This window comes from Amblyomma mixtum, chromosome 2 (assembly GCF_055824585.1).
Source record: "Amblyomma mixtum isolate Tamu chromosome 2, ASM5582458v1, whole genome shotgun sequence".
Taxonomy (NCBI): Eukaryota; Metazoa; Arthropoda; class Arachnida; order Ixodida; family Ixodidae; genus Amblyomma; species Amblyomma mixtum.
Genome location: NC_143013.1, coordinates 149,595,425 through 149,608,266, shown reverse-complemented (window position 1 = coordinate 149,608,266; position 12,842 = coordinate 149,595,425). Strand labels below are relative to the sequence as shown.

The 12,842-nt window shown below is 43.4% G+C and overlaps 1 protein-coding gene across 1 annotated transcript; it reads left to right on the top strand.

Annotated features, from left to right (window-relative positions):
- Nucleotides 1–1,498: 1,498 nt before the first annotated feature.
- Nucleotides 1,499–7,320, top strand: LOC149361239 (uncharacterized). Its single transcript, XM_089572639.1, has 7 exons — nucleotides 1,499–1,511; nucleotides 2,180–2,230; nucleotides 2,415–2,459; nucleotides 2,629–2,673; nucleotides 3,424–3,539; nucleotides 4,130–4,343; nucleotides 6,949–7,320. Exons 2-7 carry the CDS (start codon nucleotides 2,203–2,205, stop codon nucleotides 7,143–7,145), a joined length of 645 nt encoding a protein of 214 aa, XP_089428765.1. The 5' UTR covers nucleotides 1,499–1,511; nucleotides 2,180–2,202; the 3' UTR covers nucleotides 7,146–7,320.
- Nucleotides 7,321–12,842: the final 5,522 nt, after the last annotated feature.

Genomic DNA, 12,842 nt, shown 5'->3' with positions numbered 1-12,842 from the left:
GCACCTCATAGCCTGCAAGGATGTGCAGTTGGGAGTGACAGAAGTACCGTTTCGTCTGTTTGGGCTAGCGTGTTGGCATAGGCCTCTTGCACACTCGACATGCAGTAGCAGCAAAAGTTGAAATAAAGCTCTTAATTCTATTCTTTGTGCAAATGGAAGTGCATTCAAAAGCATGCATGAATATGAAGGCAGCCGCAATTCCACATCACTGCAGTGGATTAACCCTTCCACAAGCCGTTATTTCCTATTGAAAAGGAATAAATAATATATGGAGGTTGAAGGAAAATTGTGTCTTGTCTGGGATGTTAAAGGACACTGTTTCACAAATATCCTCCAGCAATATTTTTTTCAGGTGTTTTATCGACAGCTGTGATGCGTATAACATATACCAATACATGTGCAGTAAAAATTTACTTCTTTGCACCTTTCCGTTGGTGCTCCTTCACCGGCCCTACCCACTCTACCTCTGTCGGCTGCCGGCACGCGCAGGGTGGCCACGGTCATGGTAGCTGCGTGACATCTGAAAGAATTTGGCGTGGGAAACCAATGATAGCTAACCCCCGGCTGTTGATGTCACTTGCACAACATGGCGTTGTGTGCCTAGGCTTGTGCTCTTGCTTTATTAAACAGCTTTTCATATTAATAAAGAAAGACCACAACTCCCTTTAAGGAGTTATTTCTATTTGATTACTAATGAATAAGGGTACCTTCCCTGAATTTGCAGTGCTTGCCACTACCAAAAGATGTGAAGAAAAAAAAAGCAATGGCGTCCAGTACCCTTCACGAAGATATAATTAGAGAGAATGAAGGTTTGGAGGTGTGTGTCCTTTATTTTGTATATACAAATGTGCACACACTGACCCATTGATGTAAAAATTTTGGAGTGTATAACATTTAGTTTTAGTAAATGTTTTGTGTTTTTTTTTGCAATTTCTAGGAACATACAACTGTACAGCAGCTCAAAGACTGCATAAAAAAAAGATAAAGAAATAAAACGCCTTCGGGAGGAGCTGCAGGCATGCCGTCAAAAAAATGACCGCCTAACAAGCACACTGCTTGAAAAGATTGGTGAGCACATATGTTTTCTCCACAAACCTGTTTGCAATCAACTTTTTCATTTGTTTCTTGCTTCCATTGAAATGCATGCATTTTTTTCCTCAATTAGTAGAGTAGTTTAGCACTGTGGTTTCGATACAAGAAGTTTTAATGAGCACAGAAGGAAAATTTGGGCGAGTGCAAACACTTTGTAAAGTTAAAAAATTTGATTTGCAAAAATGTGAAATAACAAGAAGCAGTAGCTTTTTATTAGCACCACATAACGCTAAGGCCCTGGAGTAAACGTCAGGCAAACACCACAGGTACCGCAAACGGCACAGTGCATCCTCGTATATATGTTGTTTTGTTTCTGATCCTGTCTCCGGCAGATGAAATAGCTGCCAGCATCAATAAAAGCCCCCAGCCAGCTGGCACCGTCATTGCCGAATATTTCATGCCGGCCTCTTCGGATTCAGGTAGTGCTGTGTCCCTGTACAAGGATTGTACCATACTGACTTACACCTTTGTGTCTCCTGCTCTGCATGGTGTGCCGTATTGTTCATTGCACCTGTCATTAGTAGTAGGGGCTGCGTTCCACAAGCAGATGGCAGCATCAATAGGAGGTTTTCGTTTTCCGGTTGCTAGCGCAGTTGATTCCAGTGCATGTCAGTAGCTCAGCAAGCAGCATAGAAACTGACCAGCAAGGGCAGTCGTGGATGGGACTTTTCAAAGGGAGGATGTTAGCATTGTGGAGATTCTGGCAACTTCTGATAGTGTTAGTGGGCTGGCAGCGTCCTTCAAGACTGTCTACTGCTTGTAACGGATGTGTGATACCGTTCTGTATGCGAAGTGAAAAAAAAAGTGGAAATCAGTATGGCACTTCCTTGTTATCATCCTACATTAATTTAAACTGTAATGTGATCTAATCTCATGCTTACATGCACAGGCCTTTCACTAGAAAGCGTCACGTCAGAAATTGGAAGTGCGCCAGGTATGTAGAAGAATGGTAGTTGCCGCTATTGAGTCCTAGTTTTGTCAGAGCAAGCAAATAAAACTAAACACCAATGAAACTTGGCTGAAAAAAATGTGCTATGCATTCGTGTCATTCCATAGTGCAAACTTTAATGAGATCTTATGTTTACAGGCACAGGCTTTCCTCCTGAAGTGATGGTGTTAGAGCGCGGAGATGTGCCAGGTATGTACATGAATGGTAGTTACTGCCATGGCATCCTAGCTTTGCCACCTAGCTTTGCCGGGGCTAGCAATTACGGGGCAAATACTCTTTAAACACAGCCAAAAAATTGAAATTTAGTCTGATACTGCCCTCGTTATCATCCCGCTGTGCAAACTGTAATCTAGTCTCGTGCTTACATCCGCAGTTCTGCCACCAGAAATGGCTACCTCAGAAGCTGGAACTGTGTCAGGTATGTAGGTAAATGGTAGTTATTGTCATTGCATCCTTGTTTTACCATAGGAAGTAAATATGGGATTGAAACCAATTAAACATAGCGAAAAAAAGTGATATTCACTATAGTGTTGCTCTTCTGTTATCCGTTAGTGCAGACTGTAATCTAGTCACGTTTACGTGTACAGGCCTCCCTCCAGAAAGGACCTCCTTAGAGCTTGGGACTGTTTCAGGTATGTCGGTGAAAGGTAGTTACTGCCGTTGTATCCAGCTTGTTGTGGAAAGGCCTACTTGTGGCACGGTTTCGACATCGACTAAAATGAAGATCCAGTGGGAAGATGTAAAATGTAGTCTCTTTTTCCGTTTACTCTTGGCGGGGATAAAGTAGAGACAAGTGCAGCTGTCTCATCAGCGCAAAGGTCTTGCTGGTTGGTTGCTTTGTGGGGTTTAGCGTCCCAAAGCAACTCTGGCTATGAGGGACGCCATAGTGGAGGGCTTCGGAAATTTCGACCACCTGGGGTTCACTAACGTGCACCGACATCGCACAGCACACGGGCCTCTAGAATTTTGAAAGGTCTTGCATGGCTGCCGATGTACGAATGGCGGCCTTTGCCGATCAGCCCATCGTGGCACGTTGCCATTGATAGAATGCCACATTGCTGTGACATCACGAGTGGCCAGTAAAGTAATTCCAACGTTTACTCTTTATTAAGTGTTGCGTTTGCTATGGATCTTCATTGTGAGAAACAGCATTTAGAGATTGTTTAGAGTGCAGTTAAAATATCTTTTAAATATTTGATCTGTCCAGTACATAGCTGTGAGTAAACATTCATGCAGTGGAGGCATGTAATAAGTTTTTATAGCTTTGGAATTAGGTGTCTCAACCACCTTAAATTTTGCTAACTCTGGTACTGTTCAAGGTGCAGATCATGCACTAGCATTGCAGTATACTTTTATTTATTCTGATCTTGTAATCTTTACAGATCAGTTCAGTGCACCAGCAGCCGAAACACATCAAGGTGCAGCTGCTGTCCTCCCATCACAACCACATGCCGGGTCAGTGGCTGCTGTTGCAGGGAACTGCGACGTTCGTGGGCAGGTAAGCGTGACATGAAAGCAATTTGACATGTCGATGCCAACAGCTGTTGAACTGTCAATGGCAATTAGTTGAGCTGAAGTCATTCTCCCTATTGAATTGCTCAGTTGAGACGTCGGCTGACGGACCTTTTTCTTGAGCACCATGAAGTGAACAGTGTACTGCAATACACGCAGCAGGATGACAAACAGTACTAACAGCACTAACAGCTAAAGGTTTATATCCGCGAGGTCGTGAATGAGTACACGGACAGCGTGACAGAGATTCAGAACAGATGTGACAAAAGCAAAAAAAAATGAACGCTAAAGATACGAGCAAGACAATGTTTTTAGCTTCCCTCAGAAGTGGCAGCTCCTTGTGCACTATACCTGGATATTGAAGACATGACAAAGTTAGCCAAAAAGAACACGTGCATGGACGAGAGTATGGGATTTATGTGCATCCTATTGCCTGTCTTATGTGCGTTCTTTTTGCAAAATTTTGTCATGTCTTACAAATTATGCCAACAAGCCTGACAACATATTCCACATATTCTGGCTTTTAGGCTTTTATTATTCTTGAAAAATGCTTGAGACCAATTTTAATAACTGCAGGTGCAACTGGGGCCGGGGTTATCCATCCCAGAACAAAAGTGGATGTTTTTGATGAGAAACTCCACTGACACCAAGTTCACTCTGGAGGCAGCCAGGATGCTATGGAACCATGAAGAGGCTGCTGTCCGTAGCCTAACTGGCCAAGCCTGCCGCAGCGTGCCTGGCTCCTCAACCAAGGTGCCCGCTACTCCGGAGAAGGTGGACATATTGAAAAGTAAGTGAATTTTAATAGTAGCAATAATGTTATGTCGCAGATACAACTCAAGGATTAAGCAGCAATGCAGCTTAAAGGAGGCCCTCAAGCCAGTAGAATCGACCAGTTTTCATAATTCAGCGGTTAATTCAATTAAGCCATTGTTATTCCCCTTTCATTTGCCACACACTGCGATTTCATGCTAGCAGGTCCAAAGGGATCGGTCAAGGGGGAGATCAGTCAAAGGGAGATGGAATCGGACCACGCCATTGGTTGGTGGGGTTCCTTTGAGGGGCATTTGCCGGTTGGCGCTTGAGTTGTGTCCTATTACGGTATACTGATTACAGTTCCAGTAATTGAAACTACTGTAATCTCAAATTAAATTGGCGACTAAGCAGACTTTAGTCAGGAGTACCCATTTCATCTGAAAAAGTACTTTTCCAGATGACTTTCCAGCTGGAATTGATTTTCGGTTTAATGTCATCACAGCTGGAATGGAAGGTTGTCAGCTGGAAAGGCATGGTTTCTTGCTAGAAAAGTATGGCTATGAGTTCAGTACTAATCCAGCTGGAAATGTGTGCTTTTTTTTTCCGCCTGGGATTGGCTTCAGCTTTCATGGCATCACTACAAAATAGTCAAACATCGGTGTAATGTACGTCAGTGTAATGAAGTATTTTAGTTTTTATAACTTTAATTTTTTGTCTTTTTCTTCTGGCTCCAAAGTCCCTTCTCGCGTTATATTCGTTGTCACGTTATTTACGTGTAAATATGGCATTTTCTCTGCTGCTCTGCACTTGCAGACCAAAGCGTGTCAAAAATGAAATGACGTGGGCACGCATAGGTGGCGTAGCCACGAAGCGCTGCAACATACTGAAATGAAACTGGCCAGCTGTGTGCAGCTTCAACTACAGGTTTCTTTTTTTTTCTGTTTCGAACATTAAGGTTGTCATTTTTTTCTGACCTTATGTTTAAAAAAAGCACTAGCAGTAACAAAACAAACCTTATAATGCAGTATTCAGATGTGTAATATTCAAGCACCATTTGTCAACCCCGCAGTTTCATGGCTTTGGACTGTTTTCATCATCACACTTGGGCTTTTGAGTTTTACCTGTGATGGCGATACCTGTATTATTGGTTTCTCTTTTTTCCCTTATTACAGCCTTGTTTTCAGTAAAGGTTGTCTTTTTGTGAATAGGAGCCAGTATTCTATAGATACAAGCAAACTTAAAAGTACATTGAAGAGAAATTGAAGTTGGCATGTATAGATAGAATACCGCTGCCTGATCACAAAAGCACCACTCTTACTGGAAATAAGGTTCACGTAAGGTGGACAAGAGCATAAACTAAAACAAATGTATTGCTGCCACAGACCAGTCTCGCAAGTACAAGTGTCCATGCATGATGGCAAAATAGGCAAGAAGATGCCACAGCCACAAATCTGAGGCCGAAAAGCATGCGTGAAGGTTACATATTTCTTGAGTATTGAAAAGTATTAGAGGTCTTGTTTTGAAACCACTAGTGCTTTTTTGTCACATGAGGAAGAGCGAAGAAAAGCAAAAGACAGCCTGAATGTTAGGAGCCATAGAAAAACCTGTAATTGGTAGCGCAGGAGGTGACCACCTGAGTTTTGGTATGTTTTCTGGTGCCTTGTGGCTATGTGCTTTCCACACCAACCGCAAAGTGCCTAAGTGCTCATCGGAAGAAGTTCGTGCAATGGCATGCACCTGCGACGAGGAAAAGAGCTGTAGATAGCTAATGTTCCATGCGCCTCCATGTTAGCAAACGCACCACTCGGTGTGTTCGCTTCATCAACATACCACAACCAGCTCTGTGAAGACTGTTATAAGAGGTTTTAAATGTGGCTGCATGTACCAATCTCTGCACACCAGTCATGATGGTGGCTCGGCTTTGACTGCATTGCTGCGGACTCCTCAGCGCTTGGATTATCTTGCCAGACTTGCCACCTTATGCCTCAAAAGCATCGCACATTGTGCAGAGAAGTGGTCGCTGACGTGTGAGCTGCTGCTCTTTGCGAGAATTTTATGGTTAGAACTGAGTACGGCATTGATCGTAATGTTGGTGCAAACGTAAATGAAGCAATGACGACTGATCTTGCCGGTGGTAGTTTTGATTTGGCTCCTGCTGGGCGGCATCACAGTGCTCGCCACCAGCGATCACGGAGTCTGCACTTCTCCGAGGTTACATCATTTTTCTCCTATTTCGTCATCAGAGAGTCCCGAGTTTGAATCAGAGTGGCGGGAGAAAAGTTTGCAACTTTTGAATCCAAATCTCTGAACAATAAATGCACCTTTTGCTGCCGGACAAGTGGCAACAGTGCCACGAAATGCCGAACTATCAGATTTTACTGACGAAAAAAAAAAATTGTTAACATTATCCTCAGTAAAATGCTGAACTGTCGGATTTTCTGACAAAAGAAATTGGTAGCATTGTCCTCGGTGTCCCTTTAACATGCACAGTACTGCACAAAAATGGAGGAGCTATGTTTGTTTCCTGTGCTGTTACAGCTATATTTGTTTCCTGTGCTATTATACAAGAACTATTCATGCATTGCATCTACTTACAAAGCTGAGTAGAGGAGATATATGTGCTTCATTTTTTCTTTCAGACTGTTTGGAGCAGTACATTGACGCCCACCCCAAAACGGATGTGCCAAAAGAAGCAAGGCTGGCCGCATTTCGCCAGAACTTGCGGCGTTTTTTCATTGAGGCTGGCCGCCACGGCAAACGCAAGAGGGCCACTGCCGAGGATGCCAGCAAAGCTTCAGGGTCCACGCAGGTTGTTCAGGCCCCTGAAAATCCTTAGGCACTGAACATTCTTTTTTAAAAGGGGACACTGGTCTTGAAAAAAAATTTTATTAATGAAATCACAGTTATGAAATCTTCAGGGATTATGTATTTTTGTGTGCTGATTCTAAATATGTCATTTAATTTCATGTAAAACAATTCCTTGAGCACTTATGCAGTTTTTATGCTAGTATTTTGTGGAGAGTTTTGAAGAAAATTTGCTGTGGGAAACTTGCTGAAATGTATGCCATTGGGTTCTCTTGATACCAAGGAATACAATAAGGGTGAAAATGTCTTCCTGCCTATCATAGAACTTAAGTTATAGAGTTTTGAAGTTGTCGTTTCAGAAATGAGAAGGAAAGTGTGTATTCCTGTTTCTAAAGTGGCAGCTTCAGTACCCTATTAGTCGAGTTCTATGAGAGCCAGGATGATAATTTTACCCTTATTGCATTCCTTGGTATCAACAGAACCCAATGGCATACATTTCAGAGAGTCTCCTGCCGCAAATTTTCTTCAAAACTCTCCACAAAATAGTTGCATAAAATGTGCATAAGTGCTCAAGGAATTGTTTTACATGAAATTAAATGACATACCTAGAATCAGCGCACAAAAATACAGTGACCACACAACTGACGTATATTCTAGAAAAGGCCTGACCAGTGATTTATAAGCTGTTAGTTTGCATTCTTTAGTCGCACTTTTTAAACTTCTTCTTAGGTACCCTATTTTTTGCAGTGATTTCGTGCGTATAGTATCAACATGTATTGTGCCATTTTAGGTTAGACGAAAATACTACGCCAAGGTACCTGATTTTGGGGACACGGTCTCGTGTGTGTTCTGCAGTGCCATATTTGAATTGCAATGGTTGTTTTTTCTTGTAAAGGTCGCTGTGACCGTTTTCTTGAAGTTAACCTCCATTTGCCAACTTCTACGTGCGGAAGTCCACAAGACCATGTGTGTTGTTATTGTCCACCTTTTTCTGTATGTAAAAATACGTTGGCAGAAGCGCGTAATTGTGCAATAAGTTTTGTGATATGTAAAAATATTTGATAAGCCACTGTGTTCATCCTGAAAAATTATAGTAGTGTCCTTGATAGTCCTTGAATTTCGAACCTCAGAACTGGTGTAAACCTTTTAAATATCACTGTACACGGCGACCAGTAATGCAGTGTGCTTGTTAGAGGGGTATTGACACCTAATATTTGAGTGCGTTTTCTTCCTTGTAATGATGCATAAAGAATTCCTACACAGATTACAGCGTGGTATTCTCCTATAACTCTAAATGCTCTATAATCAGATTTCTTGTTCGTGTTTCAGTTGCAGCAGCTGAACTGTTGTTTCAATGCAGTGTATAGGGAGTTTGTACGAACGCTGGCGACGCTATGCATTCTGGGTAGTCCGCCATCTTGCCGTCCTAGGCAGCAGTCGACGCAGCCAAGTTTATACGGTCGTGTAGTGCGTGCAAACGGTGCTGGCATGATGGTGTGCTGTTGTGTCATGAGTTTTAACAGCCGAACCCAAAGCAAAGCGCAGAAACTAAAGACAGGACGGGCGGACTGCGGGTTCTTCAGGATACCGAAGATACTGCTACGTGAGTGCGAGAAGGCAAACCAGCTCTCAAGGCGTCGCTTACTCGAATGGCTCGCACGGATTAACAGACGCGAGATCGACGCCAGCCTAGACAAGTACAAAGTCTGTTCATGCCACTTCGTGTCGCGTGCATAAACGATCTACGACATGCGGAGAGTCTGATAGCCGATTTGTTTACTGCGTCTACGTAAGTTCATCGCCATTTGCACCTCGAATGTACTTAAAAGTTGTGAATTGCTGCCCACATTGAACATCTTTGGTTACGCCCATACATTTCCTAGAGCAACCATCGAAACTTTTGGACTATTGCACCCCCGACCGGGCCCCATCGCTGCTCTGCGCTCTGCTTCAAAATCCACCTGCGCTCTGCTTCAAAATCCCAAAATCAGACGCGCTATCATTGTTGCAAAGCGCGATCCCATCGGTGGCTGGCAGCTAGTGCTAGTGCCGTCTATGAACGATTGTTTTTGACGTGCACGCAAGCCATATACTCTACATAAAACAGCAAGGTAACAACATGTAAGCAGGCTTCGCCGTTGCCGTCCATGCAGATACAGTGTGCTGAGGAAATGTCGCCGTCGCTTTCCGCGAGGACCCACAGGCAAACGAGTTGCTTGTTCTGACTTTGCGAGTGGTTCACCTAGGCTTAAATCACAACGGCAACAATCCTTGCCTGTGTTTTGAGGATCACGGTCTCGGCTGTGACCGTTTTCATGTATGGCTTGCGTACGCATCCACTGGTGAGAATGCTATGGCCTTCTAAAGCTTTCTTGTCATGCTGCTGAGTGACGAAACTAGTTCTCCGAACTAGAAATTCATGACTGCGGACGATGTCGACGGGTGGCCACGTGTCCAAATCCATAGTGATCCATAGTGCAGTCGTCGGCTCGTAGTGTGAATGGGTCCACGCTGCACTGCTTTGCCTTTTCCTCGTAGCGTGCCCGATCTTTTGGGCACAGCTGCACACAACAATCGGGGACAGAAACTGCCGACATCTTCTATGCATGTCGAGGTGGTACACGAGCAACTCCGTGTTTGTTTAGTTGACTGTCGAAGACGACGCGGCTCTCAGTCAGTTCACTGAAGCCTGCCTGTGCGGCGTCGACTGCTGCCTAGGACGGCAAGATGGCGGATTACCCAGAATGCATAGCGCCGCTGGCGTTCGTGCAAGCTCCCTATTGCGAAATCATGCTGACCTGAAAAAGCGTAGTGAAAATGAATGTGGAATGAGCGATTATATTGTAGTTTTTAATGCCTCTAAAGTGCACTTTGGAGTCACAGTCATCGGTCGGTTGTTGCCACTGAAACCGCATGAGAAAGGAATTCGACTATAAATCATTTAGCGATCGTAAGGGAATACCACGTGGTGATCCATGTATAGTTGTCTTCTGCATCACTGCAGAGAAGAAAACATTCCACTAAAATTAGCTGTCCATACTCCTTTAACTACCTTTTTTCTTTGTATCTGTATTGTGTTTAATTATCATATTTATCTATTGTATTCATATATTTATTTCTCTTGTTTTATGGGGCTTGACAATCATTGTCACTCCTTTTGTAATGGGACGAGCGCAATAAATTATCATGTTGATGCAATCCTCCATGTAAACACCTTGCCTCTGTTCCACCATCTGACAGCTGTCTGCACACCATGCAAGTGTTCCACCATATTGGTGGTACCACCATAACCACTACAGTAATTCACCATGATGGTAGTTACACCATCTGGCCACCATGCCTCTGTTCCACCATCTGGCCACCATACCTATGTTCCACCATCTGGCCACCATGCTGGTGGAACCACCATAACCACTACAGTAATCCACCATTATGGTGGTTTCACTATAACCACCATCAGACCGATTTCTGACAGGGGGCCCACGGGAGGAAGCATGTGTTTCTGAGAAAAAGTGGTATCGGCGATCGGATGACCCCACGAATTTATAAGAAAGATGTCTTCCATAAAAGCTAACTACGACCCAATGCGTTTTAGGAAATGGTTAGACGCTTTTCTGGTTTTTGAAATTTGCATATTCTTTGAGACTAACAACAAACAAAGAATGCCTAGACAAAAGAGTGTTTGAATAAATTCGCCGTTTCTTTACTGATGCAGTCAAGATAATGTCGCATTCATTCTTTATTTGTATCTATATTTAAGTGCCTAAGGCTTGAAATCTTTATGCGTTTTTAATGTTAAGTGCCTAATGCTGGAAATAACTGAATACCTTATTGCCTGAGCGAATATGTGTTGCCAATCGTGATAATTACTTTTTTCGTGTTAACAGCTACGATTGTATTATGAAGAGCTGAAACATCTGCACCGAAGAATGTTCGTAAGCTGCCTTTCAACTGTGTTTTCGCCGTTGTGCTCCTGGCGTCCCCTCTACCCTTGTTTTATTTGTGCAATAGTAAGAGAGAAAGGCTGTGTAACAATAACTAATGCATACCAATAAGCGCGTGCTATTGAAAACGGCTACAGATTTTTCTTGCGACTTTCTCGGTACCTTAGTTGCAGTGGAGAAACCGGTTTTTGGCGTCGTAGAAGCATGTAATGACCAGTGATTGCAACACTCACAGCACAACGGTGCCTGAAGAAACTATGTGGGTGCAGTTCATTTCACAAAGTATGTGAATATTACGGATGGAGTTCATGTCACAAAAAGTGTTCTATATTTCGAAAGGAGACATATAAGACGTTTATTCCAACATTTTTTGTACAGTCCCTCTGACTCGAGGGCCATTTAGATACGATCATTTGTTGTAATGTATTTTAGACCGTCGCCATGCAATCAGCCTGAAATGAAGTTCATGAAGAAGCCAAGCGCTGCCAACGTGTACTTTTCCTCCCGTGGGATCATGTGGTAGCTGCACCTCTGAAAGGATGGAGCGACGAAGTGTAAGGACACACAGGCAAATCGCGATGCTGTTGTTTACGGATTCATGGCACAAGTGATAAGAGCCACAGCTCTTAAACTTAAACAGCTCTTAAACAGCTCTTAAAATTTTCCGCAATTCTCACCCAAAAATGTACTCTAATATTTCACCTTACATCTAAGAGATTGATAAACGCTATCTGATACCCTTGACTGGACAGTGACTCTTGGGAGATTTTATGGCGGTATATCTTCTGGCCGACGCATTTACTGGCTGTAGGAGATTGGGGACGGTGGGAATGGAAGAAGGCATCAGGTTTTCCTTCCTGTGCACCCGTTAGGGCACTCTGCTCGTGCATCTTCATGTGGTTAACATACGCAACCAAGCAACGGGCAGAAGAGTGCAGGCTACTCGCGTGGTTTCACTACAGCCGGCAACAGGTCACCGGGCAGTGGTACATAAGCACTGTCTTCACAGCTAATATGAATTACTCTGAGGTCATTATCGGGAGTATAGGAATCACTTGACTGATTCAACGGTTGGTGTGGTAGTGAAAACTTCGGGAACAGTCTTGCCGTCGAGCGTGCACTTATTTTTGAACACTGGGGTTCCGTCTAGCACAGGAAGCCTAATTTGTAGGATGATCAAATATAAATCATGCGAAAAATCAGAGTATGTTGGTGCGCATTCAGTTGCCACATTTAGGTATAAGTAGAGGCAACTCAATATCAGCAAAACCGAATCAATAATATTGATGTCTCGCCTAGAAACATACCACAGTCTTTGTGGCAAATCTTTACAGAAGCTGTTTACAGGAAGATACGGCTTCATTTCCTGTGCGGATGCAAGCACATGCCGCGAAAAGATAAATTAGAATCAGAGCCTTAACGAACCTTCTTTTCACCCATTTTAAAAGTTTTTCAGCTTCAGCCTTCACAGAATTAAGGCGTGTTAAATCAGTACATCGCTCATATGTCTGCGCAGTTTTTTGTAGAATGCACTGCAAAGGTTGTAACCAGAAAAATGGTGCCCGTTGTCTGCAGCGATCGCAAAAATCATCAGAAAAACGCGTAATGAAAACCACACAATTGTGCGAATGTCTACCCAGACTACAGTGGCACACACTTCGCAAAAATCACTTTGTGACGGAATGAAAAATTTACTGGCAGTCTGTCGCAGGCAGACGCCCACTACACTGAGACCATCAAAGTAAGCTTCTGGGAAAAAGCTGGCAGAGGCCAATGCAGATGCC